The sequence below is a fragment of the Narcine bancroftii genome, chromosome 8, assembly GCF_036971445.1.
Source record: "Narcine bancroftii isolate sNarBan1 chromosome 8, sNarBan1.hap1, whole genome shotgun sequence".
Classification (NCBI taxonomy): Eukaryota; Metazoa; Chordata; class Chondrichthyes; order Torpediniformes; family Narcinidae; genus Narcine; species Narcine bancroftii.
In genome coordinates this window covers 3907105-3932203 of record NC_091476.1, presented here as the reverse complement: position 1 = coordinate 3932203, position 25099 = coordinate 3907105, and the positions used below count along the sequence as shown (strand labels likewise).

The 25099-nt window shown below is 39.0% G+C and overlaps 1 protein-coding gene and 1 long non-coding RNA gene across 5 annotated transcripts in view; one reads left to right on the top strand and one right to left on the bottom strand.

Moving 5' to 3' along the window:
• The first annotated feature begins 225 nt into the window (after window positions 1-225).
• The window catches only part of tfdp1a (transcription factor Dp-1, a), a 56832-nt gene continuing 31958 nt past the window's right edge, over window positions 226-25099 (top strand). Inside the window, exons 1-5 of one of the 4 annotated variants that reach the window (XM_069892690.1) lie at window positions 226-321; window positions 1982-2071; window positions 11335-11401; window positions 12553-12653; window positions 17840-17961. In XM_069892690.1, the coding sequence (XP_069748791.1) occupies window positions 2060-2071; window positions 11335-11401; window positions 12553-12653; window positions 17840-17961 (302 nt within the window). In that variant the 5' untranslated portion in view covers window positions 226-321; window positions 1982-2059. The other 3 variants (XM_069892689.1, XM_069892691.1, XM_069892692.1) reach the window with 3 other exon arrangements.
• Window positions 19629-24646, bottom strand: LOC138740279 (uncharacterized). Its single transcript, XR_011342783.1, has 2 exons — window positions 24559-24646; window positions 19629-19840 (listed from the first exon to the last, which is right to left on the bottom strand). It is a non-coding gene; the product is annotated as an uncharacterized lncRNA (long non-coding RNA).

The following is a 25099-nucleotide window of genomic DNA, read 5'->3' as shown; positions in this document are numbered from 1 at the left end:
GCCAATGGAAAAGCTCCAACCATCTTCTCGAGCAGCCAATAGAAACCACCTATTCTGCGAACCTCAGCCAATGGATCTCGCCGTCCCCGACCGCTGCCGGCGGACTCTTATAACCTTGGTGGTGATTGGGGACAGTGGAATGACGAGCAGTTGATGGCAGCGAATGAGGTGGAGGGAGCCGAGAGCGCAGAGCCTATGGGAGAGCTGCGGGGACGGGGCGAAGCGGGCCGCCAATGGGAAAGAGGCGCGAGTCGGACGCCGCCAAGATCGGTTGAGGATGAAAACAGTCGCGAGCTGGGGCGAGCGGCTTCATTTGGAGCGGTGCGCTGTTGCGGCCGGGAGCCGAGCGGCAACGGGCGGCGGGGCGGGGGGACGAGGCGGGCGGCCCAGCCGGTTCATGCCCACGGCCACAAGTCGCAATCGCAGGGCGAGCGGACCCCCCCCAGCGCCTTCCCCAGAGCCACTGACGAGCAGGCTGCCCCCGCCCCACCATCATGAGCGAGTGATCGGGCCGAGTTGGTGTTGGACTCACTCCCCTCATGAGTGTGTGGAGACACGGCGGCTGAGTTCACTCTCCCCCCACCGGCCCGGCCCGGCCCGGCCCGGCCCGGCCTCTCCACTCTCCTCCTCGTCTCATTCCCATCGGTTTTCATTTATTTCTTGGTTGTTTCCCCCCGTCCCCGTCCCCGTCCGCCGCCCGTGGAGCCGACAGCGATCTGTATGAGAAGGTATCACCGCTTCAGCTCGTGGTTCGCGCTGCTCTTCTCGCCTCCATCCAGCCCAAGTTCCCATCGACTTTGACCTGGGCCAGATCAGGACTGGGGCCGTTTGGTGGGGTTTTCTGGCCTTGATTGGGGTTGGGGGGGGGGGGGGGTGGGTGCGGGTGTCCGGGTCCGGATCCAGAATTGAGTCTCATGAAGGCTGCTCCAGGATTTCAGGCGGCTCTGGATCCCATCGGCTGCTCTATCTACTTGCACCGGCTTGTTTCCAGTAGGAGAGCCCCTGGCTTCAGGCCTAGGCTGCACATAGAAGGAGGTGGCGGGGAGGTGCACCCCGGACACGGGCGGAAGGGCTCCAGATCATGTTGGGATTGGGTTTTAAATGCCTCCCCCAAGTAGAAGGTTACAGGAGGCCTGAACGGCATTGGCGAGCGGTTGGTTGAGGTGGGAGAAGGGCTCTGGGGAAGGGAAAGCAAGCAGTTGCCGGTTATTTTCTAAAAGTTTTGGAAGAACCCTCCGAACTTTGGAATCGTGCAGCTTAGAAGAAAAATATCAAATGAGTTAATGCAATTGTTAGATTAAAGATAGAAGCTTTCAAAAGAGCTCGAGTGTGCTTGCAAAGTAAAAGGGTAAGATTTGAGGCTTTTTGTTCCTTAATCGAGGAGAACGCGATGGATGTGTGCGAAATCCCTTCACCTTCAGCAGCAATGAGCCGTGGGTTTAATGATGTGACCGTATTTGTATTTCATATTCATGCCATTGGTAGGTAGGCCATGAGGCCTGACAGGCCTTATTGCTGAGTGCTCTGTCGAAGCCAGGTCTTAACTACTTTGTCATGATGCATTCTCGTTCTTTTGATCAATGTTATTTCTTTCACAACCGGAAGATTAAGTACAGGATATAGACTAATGGGAACTTCAGATCGGTTGATTACGTTTTGTAGCTTACCCAAAGTTTCTGCAGGACTAGGCCCCAGTAAACTGTTTCAATAATTTCCTTAATAAGTTTTTGTTGGTAGAAGCTGACAACTTTAAGCTTTCCAAAAACTATAATAAGTGCTTAATAATATGAACAGTATAAACGTTGGGGGGGGGGGGTAGAGAGCACGCAATTGGGGGGGGGGGTGCACTTTAACTTTATGACAAATGAGTTTAATCTATGAAATGTTGAATTTAATAAAAACATAAGTGCCTTTCTGATCCATTTAGCAACATGTGTGTACAAGAACTTTAAAGTCTATTTAATTCTATCAATATGTTTAGGTGCTGTATGTGGAATTGTGCTTGTTATAGCTTTGGCAACAGAAGTATTCAAAATTCAGCAATAAAAGAACGATCAACATGGCCAAAGATGTAAGTATTATTTCTGATGAATATGTAACTTTATTCATAGACTTTTTTGGGGGGGGGGGGAGAAAAACACTTTAAAATCTGCAAATACATATTTTTATTTGAAAACATCTATGGTAGTATTTTTTTCAAGAAGAGAAAGCTGAGCTACATTTTGTGTAGTAACACTGTAAATCACTGTAAATCATCGACTTTGAAAGGCACTTGATGTCAAGGTGCATCCGAAGTGCATTTACATTTATGGGCAAATATTAAGATGCATAAATAACAGATGAAATGAATCAATGGTTGAAAATTAGAACACTATAGGCAGTAGAACTTTGAAATAAAAATCTAGGCATCAGAACATGTCACGCATTGCATTGTTTTGCTGCAGCATCATCGTGCAAGCATTGATATAAAATGCCTTACAAAATAAAGATATAGTGAAAGTCAAAGCAAGGCAGTGACTGTGGGTCATTATTCATTCAGGAATCCGATGGCAGAGGGAAAGAAGCTGTCCTTGTGCTGCTGAGTGTTTGTCTTCAGGCTGTTGTATCTGTTCCCCAATAGTAGCATTGAAGGGGGCATGGCCTGGGGGGGATGAGGGTCCTTTAGGATAAAGGCTGCTTTCTTAAGACATTGCCTCTTGTAGATGTCCTTGATGGAGCGAAGACTAAGTTGACAACCCTCTAGAATTTTTCTTGTCCTTAGAAATCAGTGTTACTTAGTGATCTGTGTTTTGTTAGAATAATGTTACTACTTTGCATCATAGACTTGTATTTTAGTCCTGCTTTATTAAAAGATGGTGCAATTTTCTTTATTCTTTCCTCCTGAATTTGTGGGCATTTTAAAAATTCTAGATTGATTTGGCCCAATCAATACTTTCTGCTCTTGCAAACATAGTGGTTGCAGTTTGACATTCATTGCTTTCAATTTTTTAGTTATTTTATTTGGTGATTTGAGTCTCATTATTGCCTGTTAATAATTTCCCCTGAATTGAATATCTTACTGGCCATTTGAGAACATTTAAGAGTCAAACACTAAGTGGGTCTGAAGTTATGGGTAAAGGTAGCAGAATTCACCCCTGAAGGATAGTAGTGAGCTAGATGGGTTTTAGACAGTCGGGTTGATTTTGTCATTCTCAGTAATTAGTAATAGAATTTAAATTTGGGCCTCCGGATTACTAGCCCATTAATCGAACCACAATGCCACCATTTTTATTGAATATTTTATTTTAATTTTCATAGGCTCGTCAAACATTATAAATCTTTTTTAAACATTCATGTAACACAGTGCCATCATTTAAGAAAACATAGTGGGGATTGAATTCTGTGATGTCGCATAGTAAATTTTTTGCATCATCAAAAATCACAATAATTCAAATGTTTAGTGCACTAAATTATTATGGGAAATGTTTAACTTTTATTCTTTAGATAAGATCTGTGAAATCCTCTACAAGAGGAAATGCCTATTTTGTTATCCATAAGCTGCTTCTGGACAGACAAATTGGATTTTTTTTAAAAAACCTCACTATTTGAATTCCCAGCTTTTGAGTATTGTATTGGAATCTAAGTTAGAGATGCTGTCCACACAAGTGAAAGTTGAGTATATTCATGTTTTGGTTGGTAACTCAGGGCAGAGCAGGGTTGATGTGGATAAATTGACAAAAAGGACAGCCAGGCTGCAAGAGTCCAGAGAGTTGAGAGGGGAATTTTAACAATTATGAAGGAGATAGATCACTCCTTTATAGGTAGGATTGAGGTCTCTGTTCCACAATCCTGGCATCAAGGTGAGGGAAATCTTCAAATAAAAATGAAGACTGGAGAGCATCCATTCATAGAACTCCACAACTTAAAATGAAAAGACAAGTTCTTAATGTACATGCCGTGTCGACATGATGTTGGTTGATTTTTGAAGCAGCATCTTGCATAGATGAGTCTGATCTTGATGGATCAGAATTTCTTCTGGCAGTGAATCTCTGGAATAATCTCAGGGTTGTGGAGGCCAGATTATGAAAATATGTACATTTTTGAAAGGTTGGAGAAATGAAGGCTTTGAGGAACTGCCACAGAAGGGAAATTGAGGGCCTGGGGCAAGTAGTTGTGATTGTATTAAATGATGGAGTGTGCATTTAGGTCTGGTCCTGTGCTTCCATTTCTTGTTTAATTGTTACCATCAGTAGATTATTGTGGAGATATTTTATATCTGGCTCCATATGCCATCATGTGACTAATTAAAATGGAAAGGGTTAGTCTAAAACAGGGCTTCTCAACCTTTTTCCATTCACATACCACTTCAAATAATCTTTATGCTAAAGGGGATCTGAGATTAGTAAGGGATTGCTTAAGGTGGTTTGTGAGCAGGAAGGTTGAGAATCACTGCTCTAGACCCAAGTGTTACTGAAATATTTGACTTGAAAAAATTGTCATTGGCCCATTTCCTTGGAGTTCTGAAACTGTGCACATAACAAGTCCATTATGTATGATTAAAACAGTGGTTTTCAACCATTTTCTTTCCACCCATGTAGCAGCTTAAGCAATCCCTTACTAAATCACAGAGCACCTATGGCATTGAGAATACTTAGTGGTATGTGAGTGGAAAGAAAAAGGTTGAAAACCACTGGTCTAAAATCTGGTTACAAAAAGGATGCAGGCAGAATTATCCCACATAGACCTCAATAGAGGCTAAAGTAGAGTCATCTTTCTACTTTAAGAGTAGCACAAGGACATTAAGAAAGACACCAACTCACTTTCTCTGATTTTTGTGCTCATTTAAAAAGTACAGAACAAACTTTTTTAATAGAAAGCAATGGGGTGGTCTGTTTTCAAACAGAATGATCATATTTTGACTGAGCGCTGTTCATTTCTGTGATGTGAGAATTCAAGCCCATTCCCTAATTGCTTTTAAAGGCTCACCACTATGTCCTGGAGAGATACTCCATTATATTCTTGGCTAGGAAGTTTCAGGATTTGTATCTCGGGACAATGAAAGGATAGTAATTTATTTTCCATTCATGTTGCTGCAGTATAGGAGAGACCATTCATCCCATGCTAGCTCTATACAAGAGCAATCCACATGGTCTCACTGTCTGCCCTCTTCTCATCGGCCTGTGTATTCTTTCCTTTTGAATACTTTTCCAGTCCTTTTTAAGATGCAATTGAACCTGCCTCTTCTCAATTCTTAAGTATTTGCACCCTCTGACAATCACTGATAATAAGAAAGGTTTAGCATCCATTTGCTTTGGATTTTTTTTCTATGTCCACTGGTTCTTGATTCTGCTGCCAGTGGTAGTGGTCTCATTTTTCTATATGCTCTATATCTCTCTCCATCTATATATATATATAGGTGTGTATGTATATCTATCTATATAGATGTGTGTGTTGGATAGATATATATGTATGTAGAGAGAGAGGTGAAGAGATATATATATCTCTATATTACTCTCTCACTCAGATTCTCTTACAAGTATACAAGAGGCTGGCTGCAGGGTAGACCACCTGGCCCCTCCAGTCTGCCATTCAGTCTGATTGTTGCTGATGTTCCCAGGGTGGAAATCCTGATGTACTGTGAGAGGGGACGGTGTTGGATGCTTGGCGCACGCTGCTAGTGGAAGTGCTTGTAGCAGAGTGATGATGCCGTTGAAGGTGCATTCAGACAGGCATGTGAACAAAGGATAAATAGAGAGAATGTTTAAATTAGCATCATGGTTGGCACAGGCATGATTAGTTGAAGGCTCTGCTGTATTGTTCCATGTACCCTGATCTTAGTACCAACCTTTTGATCTCACGACAGTAAAATCCCTGTGATCCAGCACCTATGGAGATTGGTTGATGCCAGAAAAGTGAATTTTCCGGTTGCTTGAGGAAAAAGCTCTTGACCAATCTGGACTGAAGGACCCAAGTGCTGAAGTACCACCTACCAGATGGCAGAAGTGAGAACATTTTGAGGGGCGTCTGGAGTCCTTCACAATGTTTATTACCTTTCGCCTGCATCAAGTGTTGTAAATGTCCTTCATGGTAGGAAGAGAGCCCCAATGATCTTTAAGCTTGTACATTTGTCCATTTTCAGCGTAGCAATGAATTTCATGTATGTTACATTCTAAATGTAGTATTATGTGAATAATAGAAATGTGACCTTTTTTCTAAAATCCCAAGTATATTGTAGTGTTACTAAGTCCAGGACTATCCTTTTCCTAGGAAAGGAGTGCAGCAAAGTACTCATTTACTCCCTCAGCTAAGCCCTCGGCCTCCAGAAATAGGCTTTTTTGGTTCCTCATTGGTCCCATCTCTTGCCATCTTTACCTGCTCATAAACTTGACTATTTTTGGATTCGTTTTGTTCCTGGTCTTTTCTCAAGCTACTTTCTTTTTATTTCTTCTTTGACTTTTCTGTAATTAGTCTGGTTCAACATGGCATCAGTCACAAGCTTATTTCCTGCCCTGTTTTGCTCTGTCTTTTTTTTATTCTGTGGTTCTTGCTTTTATTGAACTTTTAACAATCCTTTGAAAGACTGTGTGTAGCAGGCAGTTCTCATCATCCCTTTATTACTTCATCAAAGATCTCATCCATTCATGGCGCACAATTTATTTTAAAAGCAGCTGCTGTAAATCTGAAATAAAAACAAGATTTCAGAATTGATTGTCATGAATATATCATGAAATTTATTTTGTGCAGCATTATTTTTTAAAAATGAGCACAAAAATCAGAGAAAGTGAGTTGGTGTCTTTATTAATGTGCTGCTGGGTGTTTGTCTTCAGGTTCCTGTACCTCCTTCCCTGTGGTAACAGGGTGAAGAGGGCATGGCCTGGGTGGTGAGGGTCCTTGAGGATAAGGACTACTTTCTAAAGACACCTCCTCTTTTAGATGTCCTCGATGGAGTGGAGACTGATGGTACTGGCTGAGTTCACAACACTATTTTTTCTTGTCCTGTTCATTGACACCTCCATACCCATGATTGCAACCAGTCAGAATACTTGCCATAGTACACGTGTAGAAATTTGCAAGAGTCTTTGATGACATAGCAAATCTCCTTAAACTCCTAACGAAGTATGGCTGAGGGTGAACCTTCTTCATCGTTGGATATTCATGAAAGCCCCAGGATAGATCTTCTGAGATGTTCACACCCAGAAACTTGAAATTCTTAACCCTTTTCACTGCTGACTCCTCAATGAGGACTGGTTCGTGTTCTCCTGATTTCCCTTTCCTGAAGTCCAAAATCAGCCTGGTTTGTTCATGTTGACTGCAATGTTGTTGTCCCACCACTCAACTAGTTAATCTGTCTCCTTCCTGTAAACTTCCCCATTACTGTCTGTGGTTGTGCTGATGACCATAGCATCATTGGAAAATTTTTAGATGGCATTTGAATTGTGCCTAGGCCGCAATCATGGGTGTAAAGCGAATGTGTGCAGTGGGCTAAGCATGCACCCTTGAGGTGCTCCTGTACTTATTGTCAGTGAGGAGGAGACGTTGTTTCTGATCCGTGCTAATTGGTCTTCCAATGAGGAATTGAAGGATTCAGTTGCAGAGGAGAGTGCAGAGACCCTGGTTTTGGAGCTTGTTGATCCGCACTGAGGGTATGATGGTGTTGAAAACTGAGCTGTAGTCAATGAAGAGCAAACTGTTGGAAGCATGGTAGCTTAGCACAGCATTTGACTGGTTTTACTTTTCTCAGATGTTGCAAGCATTTTCTGTAGTTCAATGTGACGTATTTTTCTCTCACTGTTACTAAATTTAAATGTCTACTTTTCCCTAAGCTGTCAATACTTCTAATCATGGCTAAAACTAAACTTATGAAGTCCAAATACATCAGGTCCTGAACCCACATTTTATTTCCTACCTGTAATTCAGGCAAGTCTCATGACAGTTAATCCAAAAGATACTAATGATAGAAAGTGTATGATGGTTGATTATAGTTTTAATTTTTAGCGGTTAACCTACAGCATGATAACAGGTTCTTCTGCCTTTTCCAGTCCTTGCCCATTCCACGACTTCAAACCTTTTTGAAAACCCTTAATAATATGGCAATTTATTTGGAACTGTAAAATACCTCGAATATCCATGGAAAAATTAACATGGGATTCTAGGTTAGGAGGCATCCATTTACCTAGTTTCAAAAAGTATTTGCTGGCCCAAATGAGATTCATCTCTTCATTTTTTGAGAGGGACTATACCCCCTCCTGGGTGTGAGATCTACGGATGCTCTGGACTGAAAAGAGGATTGTCACCAAGGACACCTTAAGACAGAATGAAATTGAATATATCCATGTCTTTGAACAGAAAAATTTTGGAAACCTGGTATCATAAGGGGATACAACGTCTGGAAGATTATTATGAAAAAGGGCTTTTCGTGTCATTTGAACAGCTGAGGAGAAATGGGACATCCACAATAAGACCTTTTTTGTTACCTTCAGTTATGATCCTTTCTTAGGGCCAATCTGGACCCTGAAATAACTCCAGTGGGACTCGCTGAAAAGGAGAATCTATTCCATGAAGGAAATGTATACATTTATTTCTAGAATATATTTTTTATTGATGAGTGAGGGCTCAAAGCCAAGTTTTCATAAATCCAGTGTGAGATGGGAGTCAGACTTAGACACAACAATTGACGAACAACTCTGGTCAGATCTATGTCGGAATTATGTTGGCATCTATCATTGCCAAGTATAGATTGGTCCATTATAAATTTTTTCCATCTGTACCTCACCCCACAGAAATTACACTAATATAAAACTAAACGATCAGAGATGTGTTTTGGATGTGTAGAGGTTATTTCCTTTTTACATTCTATCTGGATTTGCGTGAAGGTGAGGCCTTTCACGCAAACATTGTGTGAATGGGGGTTTAAATTTTGTATTGTCCTGAGGTTGAACAAAACAGCTTGCAGTCTAGTGACATATTTGATCCACAAGATGAGTTTTGTGCCACGTCGCCCGCAGTAATACCATCTACGCTCCCAATTACATGTTCAGCTCCAATAATTTGCAGTTGAAACTGTTAAGCAGTTCGTTTGTTAGTGCTTGACTGGACTGTTCTAATTCGTACTGTTCTATTCTTAAATTTGAGATCATCCAAAATTCTGCCGCCATGTCCTAAGTTGCACTCTTCATTTCGCCCTTGAGTTTTCTAATCAGCATTTGGCTCTCAGTGTGGAAATGCTATTCCTGATCAAAAGTTCCAGCCCAAAAGATTAACAATTTTTTCTCCCACTGTTGCTGCCTGACCTGCTGAGTTTCTCCAGCAGATTGTTTTGCTTCAGATTCCAGCATCTGTAAACTCTCGTGTAGTCGTTGTGGTTTCAGCTACTTGAACTGTAAACTTGCTGAGAAATTGTATCATTTTAAGTTCATTGATTCCTATCTCTGATGGAGAGAAACACAAAATCTACCAATCCTGATATCTTGAGGGATGCTCAAGTCACTCAGCATCTGTGAAGAGAAATGGTTAGTTGGAACCTTTGAGTACTAATCTACTGCATTCAGTGCACCTAATGTGTCTCCATTGGGAAACTACTTCACTTGTCAACCATTTTAATTTCCTTCATTCTAAAACAAATGTGTCTCTCCTGACCCTCATCTATTGCCAGGGTACAAGTAAACAAGGAAAAATGTATCTTATTCTTCCTGGATACCTTAATGCAATGTTGTGAATATTGAATTTCCCAATTGTAAACCCCCCCCCCCCCAAAAAAAAAACAACTCTGATCTGGTTCCACTGTTTCAATCTCTCCTTAACCTCCAGTTTCAATTTTTCTCTTCAAACTTCTTTTCCCTTTCCCACATGGTTTCCTGCCCAACCTATCTCTCTACCTCTCCTGCCTTCAGTCCAAAACCAAAAGCTTGACCCTTCCCTAGTGTATTCTTTTTACCCTTTTATTTACATTGTCTTGATAACAGGTCCAAACTTAAAATATTGACCGGCCATTTCTCTTAATGTTTGCTGCCTGACCTGCAAAGTCTCTCCTGCCTCTTTATTAGGACTTTGCTTAAGTTTTTGTTAATCTGGTGCATAGCTCTTGTAAAGTACATTGAACTTTAAGGGTATTAAATAAATTAGTTATTGATCCAAAGTCTTTGATTAATTTGACAATGCAGGAGGTATATAACCATATAACAATTACAGCACGGAAATAGGCCAATTTGGCCCTTCTAGTCCACACTGATCCGAGTACCCTCCTCTAATCCCACTTATCAGCATTCTGCCCTATCCCTCCATCCCCCTCCCATCCATATACTTATCCAACTCTTTCTTAAATGACAAAATTGACCCTGCCTCCACCACCTTTCCCGGAAGCCCATTCCACACAGTAACCACTCTCTGAGTAAAGAAGTTCCCCCTCATATTACTCCTAAACCTTTGCCTGTCAGCTCTCAACCCATGACCTCTTGTATCCATCTCTCCTACTCTCAATGGGAAAAGCCTTTCCACATCAACTCTAACTATCCCTCTTATTATCTTAAACACCTCTATCAAATCCCCTCTCAGCCTTTGACGTTCCAAGGAATAAAGAGCTAACTTGCTCAATCTTTCCAGATGCTGAAACCCAGGCAACATTTTAGTAAATCTTCTCTGCACTCTCTCTATCTTGTTAATATCCTTCCTATAAATCGGTGACCAGAACTGCACACAGTACTCTAAATTTGGCCTCACCAATGCCTTGTACAGTTTCATCATTACTTTCCAACTCCTAGATTCTATGCACTGATTTATATAGGCAAGCATACTAAAGGCCTTCTTCACTACCCTGTCCACATGCGCTCCTACTTTCAGGGTATATATTGAGTTGCAGTATTAATGAGGAAATGCACAATCTAAATTGCCACAAAAAGCTGAGTTATAAAGCTGTCCCATTTATGGCTGACTGATTTTTTTTTGTTGAACTCTACTTTTCAGGAACATTTTGCTTCAAAAAATGTTTCCATCTTGTCACACTCAGCAATACAATATATATGGATGTTCCCTTTCAGAGTGGAGTGTAGTTGTTCATTTTAGTAGTGGCCTAGACTGGAATATCTTGTTTTTAATTTCCTGGTTCTGGCAGTGTTGCTAGAAAAACATGGCCCTATTTTTCAATTCATGTTGGGAAAAAAATGAAATGGAGACTTAATTTTGATCCTGTTGTATCTTTATGAAGCTGCTTTTGTAGAAAACTAGAAATTATTGTCCTGTTTCCTTAGAAATTAAGATCTCTAGATGGGTAGAAAAATAAATTGTACCTAAATTAATTGCTCAAGTGCATTTATCTGTTTGTTAAAGCAGGCTTAAGTACCTGTGTGTTCTTTTTCATAGATTGGGGTAATAGAAACTAATGGCGAGATCAAAGTTTTTACAGATCAGAATGTTAGTCCAGCAAAAAGTAAGTATCATTCATTATATTAATGTAATAGATTTCCATAATTTATTACCCAATCGACTTCACTTTTTAATATGGAGGACATAACGAGAAGCATAGCTGCTCAATTTCCTGTTGATGGGATGGTAGGATTGTATAAGATTTTATTTTGCAATTTATCGGCAAAACTAATTCAATTTGAAGTTTAAATGGTGGTGTAGTTACTGTTTATGATAAAGTAGGATGTGAATATTAAGGACTTGGAGGCCAGGAGAATTGAATAATAACTGGATAAGATGGGTGCCATGGCAAGGATTAAAATTTTGGATGAAGTCTGACTGCATTTTCTCATTTTTCCCTTCAATGGGCAAATAACCTGCTCTTAGAGCTCCACCAATTACATTAAAACCAATCATTGAGAGATGCACAGGAATGGCTTGGCATGATATTCCCTTCCATTTTTAGTTGTTGTTTGATATTTATATGACAGCAAGACGGAGAATTTGAACTGATTTATTTAAAACTTGCCCAATCAATTTGTGAAGCAATTTCTTGGCACAATATTGCATGAATTATTTCATGTAAAAAAAATTCTAGTTCTAACTTGGCAGATTGATGGTGTTATGGTTGTGGATGGATGTATATTTTCACTTTGATATACTTTTTCTAGATGTTTGTTGTATCAAGAAGTCATTGGGCCCTGTTCATGTAAAGATATTCTATATGGTGCACATCATCTGTCTCCAAATCTATCCTAAATTGAAAATTAATTTAATTTTGGCTCATTTGAATGACATGAGTGTTTTACTTGCTGAACAATATTGTTTCTTTCACTGCACCCCAGTAATGACGATTAAGATTAAAATCAAGATTATCCTGTTTTTAAAGTATATTGGCTTTTTTTTTTAATCGATTCAAGATTAAATTTTCAAATTCTTTTTATTAGAAATGGGTTTGGGAGGCCTTTACATTCATCACTTTCATTTCTACAAACAAATTTAAATAGGGAATTTTGATTGGAACAGGTTTTTTGTATCTTGTGGAGCACAGCTAATTTTTTTTCTTGTAATTGTGAAGTACCCAGATGCTGGAGCTTCTCAAACTATCAAATGTTTTCATTGCTAATAATAACGGAAGATGGTGCTGATGCTTGCAACCTCTCTTTTTCTTTACAGTTGCATTAGTGACAGTAGCATCTTCACATCTCACCACCCCAGGGAAACAAATTTTGCCAAAAACATTGGGGCTATCAAATGTTAGTAACGCTCCTCAGATGGTAAGGATGCTCCTTTTGGACACCAATGTTGAATGTTACAAATTGATCGTACTTCTTTTCAAGGCTATGTAAGTGTTAGTAGGTTTCTGATACCTTGCCCAAGGCAAATTTGTTATTAGGTTAGGTCAGTGAGACATGATCAGCATTCATAAGGCAGATGTTACAAATGGGCTTGATTTCTCTTTCTCATAGGTACTTGCACCTGAGGTTAAGGAGTAGATTTGTTCATATCTTCAGTGAATCCTCATGGTGGATTACCCATGTAATGAATAGAAATGAAGGGCTATTCACATCATTTTGATCTAACTACCCTAATCTCATCAACAATAACTGACTTTTAAATTATTGCATGTTTTTGACCTCCTGTTTTTTTGGAAATCTTTTGCAATTATTGTTGTTTCACAAACCTGAATGCTAAATTTGAACAGTGTGAACATTCCCATTGTACCATTGTTGAAGAGCTCCATAAAGTAGTGCCCTGAGTTTTCAAAACCTAAATATTTTGGAACACAAGTCATGTATTCCTGTATTGTTCCTGTATTCCTGTATTCAACCCACACGTGGTCCAAATCAAACTAAAGCTCTGCTGCTTGCACCTAATAGATATCCCTCCACCCCTTTATATTTACAGTATGTGTCTATCTAGAAGCCTCTTAAAAGCTATTATTGTATCTATTTCCACCCAACTCCTGGCATCCCATTCAAAGTACCTTTCACTCTGAAATATTTGCCCTTAATATAGCCTTTAAACCTCTCCCCTCCCCACCATAATCATGGTTTCTCTAGTTTTGACACTTTCAACCTGGGGAAAAGATTCTGACTGTCCACCTTATCAAAGCTTCTCATGATTTTTATATACCTCTATCAGATCTCCCCTTAGCCTCCAATGCTCTGGAGGAAACAACCCAAATTTGTCTTAAGATTAGAGGAGGGTACTTGGATCAGTGCAGACTTGAAGGGCCAAATTGGCCTGTTTCCGTGCTGTAATTGCTAAATGTTCATCTTTACCCATAACTTAGTCCCTCTAAACCAGGCAACATCTTGGAAGATATCTTCTATACCCTTTCCAAAGCTTCTACTTGTGTGGCCACTGTAAATGAGCTATGGACCTGGACTCTGATATCCATCTGCGCATCAATACTTTTACGTGCCTGACCATTAACTCCATACATTCCCTTCATATTTGACCTCCCAACATGCGACATCTCATTTTTCTGTCCTAAATAAACTCCATTTGCCAATTCTCTGTCAATGATCCATATCATGTTGTAGAACCATAAAATGCTCTAGCTCAGAAACAGGCCCTTCAGCCCCTCTAGTCTATGCTGAACTATTATTCTACTTAGTTCCATTGACCTACACTTGAACTTTAGCCCTCCATACCCCTCCCAACCCTGTCCCTATCCAAATTTATCTTCAATGTCAAAATTGGGCCGCATTCACCACTTCAGCTGGCAGTCAATGCCTCACTCTCGCCACTCTCTGCATGAAGTTCCTCCTAATGTTCCCTTTAAATATTTCCACTGTGACCCATGTCTTCTAGTTCTTGTCTCACCTCACTTCAGTGGAAAAAGCCTGCTTGTGTTTGCTCCATCTGTACCCTCATAATTTCATCTATCTAAGGTCTCTCCTCATTCTTCTATGCTCCAGGGAATAAAATCCTAACCTGTTTAACCTTTCCCTGTATCTCAGTTCCTCAAGTCCCAGACATATCCTTGTAAATCTTCTCTGTGCTCTTTTCATCATATTACTATCTTTCTTGTAGTTTGGTTCCCCAAACTGCACGCAATAACTCAAAATTTGGCCTCACCAATGGTGAACAACTTCACGAACACATTACAACTCTGATACTCGTTACTTTGATTTATGAAGCCCAACATGCCAAAAGCTTTCTTTACAATTCTATGTGCTGTAATGCCACTTTCAGGAAATTGTGTATCTGTATTCCCAGATTCTTCTGTTCTACTGCATTTCTCAGTGTCTACCATTTACCATGTCCTTTCTTTGTTAGTCTTATCAAAGAGCGATTCTTCACACTTGTCCACATTAAATTACATCAGCCATTTTGCAGTCCATTTTTCCAGCTGGTCCAGATCCCTCTGAAAGCATTCTCACATTCCACTACTTCTGCAGTCTTTGTGTTATCTGCAAATTTGCCGATCCAATTTACCACATTATCATCCAGATCGCTGATATAATGACAAACAACATTGAACCCAGAACAGATTTCTGAGGCATACCACTAAAAAAAGAGACAATCATCTTCTGCCACTCTCTGGCTTCTGCAAAGCCAATGTCTAGTCCAGTTTACTCTCTCATCCTGAATATTAAACAACTGAACCTTATTTACCAACCTCTCATGTGGGCATTTGTCCAAGTCCACATCCACAGCCTGTCTTTTCTCAACTTTTCTGGTAACCTTTACGAAAAATTGTCTAAGCTGACCTACCCTGCGCAAAGCCATGTTGAGTACCCTAATCAGTCCCCGTCTATCCAAATACTTGTATATCTTTGAATACTATCCAATACCTTGCCCATTAATTTCCCAGATTACTCTTGGAGCCATTTTTAAAACAGGAGAACAACATTAGCTATCATCCAGCACTTCACTTGTGGCTTAGGCCATTTTAAATGTATCTACCATTTGATAACCCTCTACATAATCCACAACTTGTCCAATATTTGTATTGTTACGAAATAAGTTAATAAAATTAGGATAAAATACATCTTAAAAGGGTATGATTGTGAGGTTAGATGTTGGTCACATTTCACAAACAAACATCTCATTTGCCATGCAAAAGCTATGCAAGAGTAGACCATGTCTGCATTTGGCTTTGCAGAGACAACGGAAAATACTTGAGAGCTTCACAACTAGGTGTTAATGGTCTAGCATGTTTGAACCATGTCCAGGCTCAAGAACTGAGAAATCTTTTGCTGCTAGACTGGTGCAGAGTTGAAGTGAGTTGTCCTAAGAGGGGCCATGTGGTTTTGCAAATAGAAAAAACATCCATTTGGGAGAGTACTTTGCAGCAGTTTGTAGTGAAGGCTGCAAGTTGGGTTTTGAGGTCTGAGTTCAGCCTGTTATAAATCCCTGTAGTTAATTGCAGAGGTTGTGGCTGGTTATTGTGTTTCTCCTGAAATCGGGGGGGGGGGAAAGAAGAACTCTTTGTGGTCACCTGGGAGAAGAGGTTATTTTTTGGAACAAGCCAAGAGGGGCATTTCTTTGATAAGACAATTCAGTTGCTGATTAAAGGAGATCCGTTTGTGTGCCCAACGAATATCTCTCTGAAACCAACAAAGACCTTCCTGAGCAGTAACAACTTAAGTTAAAGCACCAGGACCCGGTGAATATAATAAATGTTTAATTCTGTGCACAGTATGAAGATTGCCTGATACCAGTGAACTTGGAGAAGTGAATGGTTGGACAGTGAAAAAGAACTTTCCCAAACACATAAACATGACGTACATGTGTGCTTAGAATTAGAAGGGGGTGAAGTTGATAGTAATAAGTATTGATCTTATTATTATGCATTAAGAAAATAAAACCAGTTTTGTTTAAGTAGCCATTGTCTTTCTGAATTTCTGTTGCGTTTTTGATTCCTTTGGGCTTGCAGCAGTATATCTGGAAACTTGGTAACCGATCCACTTACCTTTTCATCCGAATAATTTATGTATATTGCAAGCAGCAAGGGTCCCAATGTTGATCCCTGTTGAACACAAGCTTCCAGCCCAAGTAATAGCTTTCCACCATTACTCGTCTTCTGAGCCAGCCAATTTTGTATCCAAGCTATCAACTCACTATAGATCCCATGCATCTGCACATTCTGAATAATCTTGCCATGAGGAAGCTTGTTGAGTCTTATGATCAGGTCTTTTTCCATGATCCTTTGCTCAAGACTGAAGACTTCAGATTTTCCAATCCTTTATTATTGATAACAGAATTTAACTTGTGCCTGAGAGCAAGTTTTCTATTTTTAGATTTTTAAAACCCAAACTAATCACCTATCAGATTTGTAATATTCCTTCTTCAGCTTTAACATTCTTTAGTTTATATTGCATTATTTAGTTGCAATGTGTGTAGATCATAATCATATTTTGATATTCAGATTTCAAGTCCCCATGGTTTTACATTATCTTTGGCTTATTCCATCATTTTGTTGCAACAGGTCCTTTAAGCTTGAGAATCATCTTCCCTGTTTGAATTCACCATTCTCATCACCATCTTTCCCACACTATTCCATACAAGCTGCCACCAGTCATTGCTTTCATTTGTATTTACTGTTTTTTAAATTCCCCTGTATTCCAGTCAAGGATTATCATGTGCAGAAGATCTAAAAACTTATTGGGTCTGGAGTAAAACTGCAATACTAGGCCAGGCAGAGGTGGATGGTGTTTATTTGGCTGTGGAATTCATTTGCTTAATATTCTTAATTCTACCCAAAGCAGAGCAAATGTTTTTTTTGTGAGATAGTATAAATTACTACCATATGGCTACAGGTGCCAAGATTCTAATATACTTGACAAAAACCTCAAAGGAAGATCAGTGCAAGGGAATCAAATTGGAAGTGAGGGGAATGTAAGAAGTGGATACTTGTGAATGGAACTTTGTAAAGAAGAATAATATTTATTCATTTTTATGCATGCCTACACAAAATAGTGAGTTGAGTAGAAGGGATATTTTGCATCTTTAATAGGGCAGAATGTTGCAATCTCACTCTCCTGCTTTCTTTCCATGACCACTTCCCTGTATCAAATATTCAACTTTTGTTGAATTGTAATGTTCTTTGCCTCTGTGCTCTGTCTTTGTGAGAAATCTGAGCACAAACCTGAACCTACCACTGTGCTGCAGCTGGTTTCATTTCATTGTGATCTGAATACTTGCATGAGAATAATCATAATGCCATCAACAATCTGATTAAAGTTATGGCATGCTGCTTAATACTGCTTTTAACTTCCCAATAGTTTTTAGACTTTTGTGTTATAATTGAAATATATGTTTAATTCTATGAAGAAAATTCCATTAACCTCAACTGTTGCATTTAATATAACAGAATCATAGACTTGTTCTTTGAGATGTGGTTGCTAAAATTCTGTTCAGGAAAGGTCCAGGTTGTTGGCATAAAATTTGCCCTGTGCATTTAAACAAGTTGCCATCATTCTTACTTTATCCTCCATTTCCTATTTAGATCATTAGTACACCTCAACGGACACCAACAACACAAACTCTATTAGTGGGAAGCCCCCATGGTCCAAATGTACATATGATAACTCAGGGTGAGACGTCGGACTCTTCTCCATGGAGTACAGGGTAATGAAAATAATTTTCTTAAGGTTATATTTTAAGGAATGCAAGTATATTTTGTATCATGATGTAAAAAAAAATGTCTTGCACAATTTTGAGGTTTACTCTCCTTTGAAATCTAATTTGTGAAATTTTGTGCAGATCAAAACCCCCTTCCTCTTAAATATATCAAGGTCTTGTGGGCTGAAAAACAAGTTGTCTTCAGATTTTTATGAAGCCTTTGTTCTTGTATAAAATGTCCTTGTCCACGTTTTGCCCACTTAAATTTCAGAGCTAAAAGTGCATTAGTTGTCAAAGAAAGAACATTAACCAGTGGTTAAAAGCTAAATTGCATCTTATTTGGTTCATATTGCATTTTATAGTTTTTGGCTGAGTAACTTTGAGCCAAAATTCATTGAGTGTGCATTCTAGTGAAGATAGGCCAAATGATATTTTTATTTTCAATAGTGGAAAAGCAAATTTTGCAGTTGTTTCAGAGAGTCTGCAGAGAAATATAGAGATGGGCTAAGTGAGTATTTGGCAGATGAAATATAATGTTGGTAATTGTGAGGTCGTACATTTTGGAAGGAAAAATAGAGAATTAGATTATTGTTTAAATGGTGAAAGATTGCACCACCTTTGAGGGACTTGAAAAAGCTGGTGCATGAATCTCAAAATGTTGGTTTACAGCATTGGTTCTCAACATTTTTCTTTCCACTCACATCCCACTTTAAGTAATCCTTATGCCATCAGAGCTCTGATTCGTAAGGGATTACTTAAGGTGGGATGTGGGTGGAAAGGGAAGGTTGAGAATCACTGCTCTTGACCCAATTGTTACTGAACTATTTTGCACGAGGAAAAATTATCATTCGACCATTGCCTTTGGAGATGAAACTGTGCACATAACGAGTCAATGAGGGACAATTAAAACAGGGGTTTTCAAACTTTTTCTTAAGCAATCCCTTACTAATCACAGAGCACCAGTGGCATAGGGCATACTTAAAGTGGGATATGAGTGGAAAGAAAAGGGTTGAGAACCACTGGTTTACTGGTACGGCAGGTAGTCAAGAGGGTAAATTGTACGTTGATGAGGGATTGAAATCAAGAGCAGGGAACTTCAGCATATGGAGTACTGAGTGCAGTTCTGATCTCCTTAGAAAAGATCATCTAGTTTTGGAGGTGCTGCAAAGGAGGTTCATCACGTTGATTTCAGAGATAAAGGAGGTTATCTTGTGAAAAGAGATAAAGTCGCCTGGGACAATGCATGCTGAAATTCAGAAGAATTAGAGGTGATCTTATAGAAACACAAAATTGTGAAAGGGGTAGGCAGAGAGACATTAAAATGGTTTCTAATGGTAGATGTCGTCTCTAGATTTTTGGAGTGGATTCAGGATGGAAATAATGAACTGATTTTCCCAGAGTGTAGTGAATGTGGAATTCTCTGCCCAAGGAAGTAATGGAATCTGCCTCATTAAATATATTTAAGACAAAGTTAGGTAGATTTTTGCAAAGTAAAGGAATAAAGGATCATGGAGAAAAGAGAGTTAAGTGAGGTTGAGTCCACTGCCAGATCAACCATGAACTTATTGAATGGCAGAACAAGTTCAATGGGCAAGATGGCCTTTTAGTCCTATTTGTTTTCTTTTTCGGTATCTTAATTATGTTTTATCATAATTTCCTTTCAAACTACACAATGTTTTAAAATATGTGTATTAGCATAATTCTTGGTCATATAAGAATATTCCAATTGTCATTCCTCCATTAGTATGCTGCAAAAGTTTGACATGTCAAGATTTGCTTCTGTAACATAGCATGATCCTTACTGACACTGAGCATTTCAAACTGAGTTCCCGATTCTAGGCTGCACCAGCTGAAGGGTAGTCTGCACCACAGGTGATACCAAAACCTGGAGGAAACATAATCAGGCAACATTTGTACTGTTGGAAAGTGATGTAACTTTTTTGTGGAAGGGCTGATATTTGATATTGAAAGAGAAAATAACTTATTTTGTGGAGTAGTTCTTTGTTAAAGAAAATTTATCTTCTCTCTTGTAAGATTTTGTGGCATTGCTTTGTGATACTATGCAGATACACAACTTTTTTCCTTAACTAACACATCTATGGTCTGTAGTTCTTAAATATAAATTATAATAATTAGGCTGTGAACATGCAGGTCCTCTGATTTGTTCTTGGAATTCATTTTTGTGTCCACTGAAACTATGGTGATCTTTGCACAACCAGTATCCTGAAATTGCTGACTTTAAACATTGTTGATTTTCTCAATTTTTTTTTTTGAAAATTGTATTTATAAGTTTTGCAAAATACATGCATACAAAAGAATCTAACAAAAAAACACCAAATCCCTGCAGTCCCCCCACCTACCCAACCCCCTACAACCCACCCCCCTGTTGAAGCTGAAAAACCATGATATCAGGTATTTAATAGTTGCTGCTTGGTGTGCCAACCCTTTACATCACCAAAAAAAAACATTTACTTTGTATCTAAACCCATATATTTCAAATACAAAGTCCACATTTTAACAAAGGGTAATTATTTTGCAAATTATAAGTTGTCTTCTCTAAATAAATACATGATTGTAACTCATTATGCCATCTATTCAGTTCAACATCATTCTTCCAAGTGACCACTATACATTTTCTTGCTAATCATTCTTCCAAGTGACCGCTATACATTTTCTAGCTACCACCAACCCTAATCGTATAAATGCAATTTGAGATTTGTCCAATCGCAAACCCATCGTTAATGTATTGGTATAACCCATTAAACATGCCAACGGATCGAATTGCAAATCCATCTTAAATAAATCCTCCAAAAACTAAATTTTTTTCCCAAAAAGGTTTAACTTTTGTACATGCCCATACTGAATGTAAGAAAGTTCCCGTCTGTTCTCCACATTTTGTCAATATCTTTGATTTTTTTTTTGCTTTTGTTCATCCCTAATTTTCCCTTCTTGGTGTTGGTGAGGTATCATCTTTATTCACTGCATCCCTACAATATAGTCTCTGTAGTGAGGTTGGTTCCATAGTGCTCATAGCTACGAGTTTGAGGATTTTATCTCTGTGGCAATGAAGTAAATGACTGCCATGGTGGCAATAGATTAGATGGGAGAGAATTTAAGTGTGGCCAGGAAAAGTTTTCTCAAACAATACAGATGCTCTCCTATTTGCAATAGTCCGGCTTACAATGGTTCACGTTCATACTTTCAATTTTGAATTCTGATCTGTTCCCATGCTTGCGATATGCAGTGTGCTACTCTGGGCAATAGCAGCTTCGTGTGAGTATTATACAGCGTACTCTCTCACAATGTTGACTCAACCACGCTTGTAGTTTCTGAGGCAATCAGGAGAATGAGTGGACTGTAAACAACCCATCACGTCTGCTAAACGCCCATGTGTGTCTCCTCATCATCCAGCAATTTTAGTTCAAACATTCTTCGTGCCCAGCGTGTTGTCAGCTGTGTACGTTAATGGTTTTTTTCAGTGTGAAATAAAGGTATTCAAAACTTAATTCTAAAAATTGATAGATGCTGTATTCTTTTTCAACTTGCTGTTTTTTTTTCAAATTACAACCCCACTGTATATCGATTGTCCTCCTGGAGAGGGAACTGTACTTGACCTGCTCTTGGGAGATGAAGCTGAGCAAGTAGTTGAAGCATTAGTCAGACTAGTGCCTATAATTTCTATTAATTTTAACAGTTATGGAAATTGGCCCTCATCCACAAGCTAAAATCCTAAATTGGGGCAAGGCTAATATTGATGGCATTAGATAAGAACTTGCAAAAGTTGATTGGGAAAGGCTGTTTGAATGTAAAGGGATGGGGATGTCTGGCAAGTGAGTCTTTTTAAAGTTAGATAGGGAGAGCTCTGGACCAACATCTTTCTGAACAGCAGTATTAGAAAAACAATAGTAATGAAGGCTATTGAGGCTCTTGTCAAAAAAAAGGTGCATCTCAGGTATAGGCATTGAGAATCAATTGAATCCCTTGGGTATGAAGGATGGCGAAGTACATTTAAGAAGGGAATCAAGAGGGGAAAAAAGGATTAAAAATTAAAAATGTCCTTGATGGGTGAAGTAAATACATTCTACAAGTGTATTAAGAGCTAATAAATAACTGATCACCTATTTGTGGAGCCATGGGAGTTGAGTGAGGTCTTAAATGAATATTTCTCATCAGTACTTACTGTGGAGATAATTACAGAAGCAAGGGAATTCAAAGAAGAGAACAGTGATGTCCTGAAATATCAATTTTACAAAGTAGATGTTGGTGGTCTTGAGGTATAAAAGATGGGCGTTACGTTGCAGCTATACAAACAAGGCATTAGTGAAACCATTTGGAATATTGTATGCAGATTCCAATTATAGATGGGATTTCCTTAAGATGGAAAGGGTGCAAAACAGTTTCACAAGGTTTTGGCTGGAACTGGAGTGTTTATGAAAATAATCTCTACTGAATCTCTACTGCTCTTCCTCTAATGGAGGAGGCTGAGAGATGGCCTTGTGATTTTCCACGTTCATGAGGGATGTCAATAAGGTGGATAGTCAGCCTTTTCCCTAGAATAAGGGATTTGAAAATGAGTGGCCATAGGTTTAAGATGAGAGCAGAAGGATTTAAAGCAGACACTCAAGGTAAGTGTTTCTCAGAGGGTGATGGTTGTATGAAATGAGCTGCGAGAGGAAGTGGTGGAGAGTTAATTAGTGTTCAAAATGAATAGGAAAGATTTGGGGCCAAATACAGGCATATTTGATTTGAAAGGCACCCTAACCAGCAAGAATGAATTGGGTGGAAGGGCCAATTTTTGTGCTGTTTGGCTATAACTCGTATTTCCATGACAGGATTTTGTCTTGAAGGTGTTCCCAGTGCATGCTGGCTATGTCCCTAGATGTTGGTGGTTGCACAAATAGCCAATAAGATGCAACTGCAGTACATCTTATAGATGGTACACAGGAGTCACATTGTACCACGGTAAAGGAAGTTAATGTTTTAATGCTTGCAGAGTCGAGGCCTTGTAATTGGTGAGAAGGTTTGTGGAGTCAGGAGGTGTCATTTAAACATCGCGGCTGCAGACTGCTCTTGTCAACTAGTTGAGTTTTCATTCAGTGATGACTGGTAGGAGGTTGATGTAGAATATGTCAATGATGCAGTAAAACCCCTGGTATCCAGCACCTATGGGGGTTTGTAGATGTTGGATAAGTGCATTTTCCAGTTTCTTGAGACTTGCAAAGCCTAACTAATACAACTGCATTAATAATAAACAGTTTAAAAGATAAAATAGTACTGTGCTTGCACAGAACCAACTTCACACATGAATATATAATCTTTAAGGCATTTTGCTTTACTTTCAGTCGTGTTATTTGACAAAATTTAACCGTAGCTGCATCTGCAGGTTGCTCCCCCTCCATGGAGTTGCACGAAAGACCAACAACAATAGCATTATAGATAATTAACCCCCCCCCCCCCAAGTGTACAGATAAAGCCTCTAACTGGGGCGACACTAAGCTGGGATAAGGAGACTCTTTATGAGAGTCACCCACAATAGTGAGTGTCATCAACCAGTTCTTCATCCTGGGTGATTCTATTTTATTCAAACAACTTTATTCATTTAGGTGCTACCAGGAAAACATGATCAAGGCACTCCATGAGCTGAGTATTTCCTTTCATCTGCACCAAATGTTTGTTACCTCAGAACATTTACTTTTACAATTTTAAATGTGTATTTTTACTATTTTATTTTTTTTGCCAGGGCTTTTAAAAAAAATGTTATGGTTTTGTATGCATTACAATATAATACAGAATTGTATCCAAATGATACTTACAATTATCAAAATAGAATAAAAAAATAAATGATTGTACATTACATAAAGTGAGAAGAGAGAAAAAAAGTATAAGAAAAAGAATACAGATATATATGTGCAAAGCTACTGTGATAACTTACCCCCCCCCCCAAAAGAAAAACAGGATATTAATAAAATAGTAGAATTAAACCAACATGATGAGGTTCAACCATTAAGATTTTTTTTTTAAGTGGTGGTGGGGTGTAGAAGAGAAAACATTTGATATCTAAGCCCATAATCTCTAAATATGGTTTCTATATTTGTAATTGTGTATCATACCCATTTCTAATATTATAAGTGACCTTTTCTAAGAGAATACAATTTTGCATCTCCATCTTCCATTAATCAATTTTAAGACTGGATTCAGATTTCCATGAAATTGCTATACATCTGGTCACAGCCAATGTGACTAAAAAATTTTAATTGATATTTTGACAACTTCAATTGGGGTTCCAAATCATATACATTTCTCAAAAGAAAAATCTCAGGTGTTGATGGTAAACCTATTTTTAGGCTTTGTTCCGAAAACTTGTCCACATCTTTCCAAAATGAGGTCACTGAGAGGGTGTTTTACTCTATTGAATATTAGGGGTTGGGAGGATAGCTTTCTGTTGTGAATATTTGATTCTTACTGTTTGTGTGGCATAAATGTTTTTTGTCATCTACTTCTTCATTGACAATCTTCCCTTCAATATTAGATTAAAGTTTGAATACTTGCTTATAATTCACAATGTTTATTCTTCAAATTATAAAGCAATGTGGCGAACCGCACCAGATTATCGAAGCAGTGTCCATAGTTGTGGGCCCCCACTGGATCATGAGTTCCTGGTGGCTGGGCGGGGGGGGGTCTCTGGGAGGCACGCAACTTCTGGGGTCAGGTAATAGCTTGCCAACTGTATTCATTTAAACTCTTGTGAAGATTCCATTAAAGAATTCTGTTGGTTCAGCTCAGACAACTTCTTTTGTGCTTAGTTCACTGCCCCACACGCTACAGCAGTTTGTCCTGCATGTACTAACATTTGAACAGCAATTTAGTTTGTGCTGATTTTGCTGTTATTAAATTGTGAACATCTCCAACAAGAGAATTTAAGCACCTTCCATCTCTTCCCCATCCCAGTTAATGTTCCATCGTAACATTTTCTGGGTCACCATGATTAGAAACAGATTCGATCACCTGTGTAAGATACTGCCACAAGATCATGTCATCCAATTTTAAGTGTCTCTGACTCCCCAAGTCGATCTCCAAGATGAAAACAATGATTTTAATTTAAGTAAAAACATAAAATTGCTGAAGGAACTCAGTAGGTCATGCA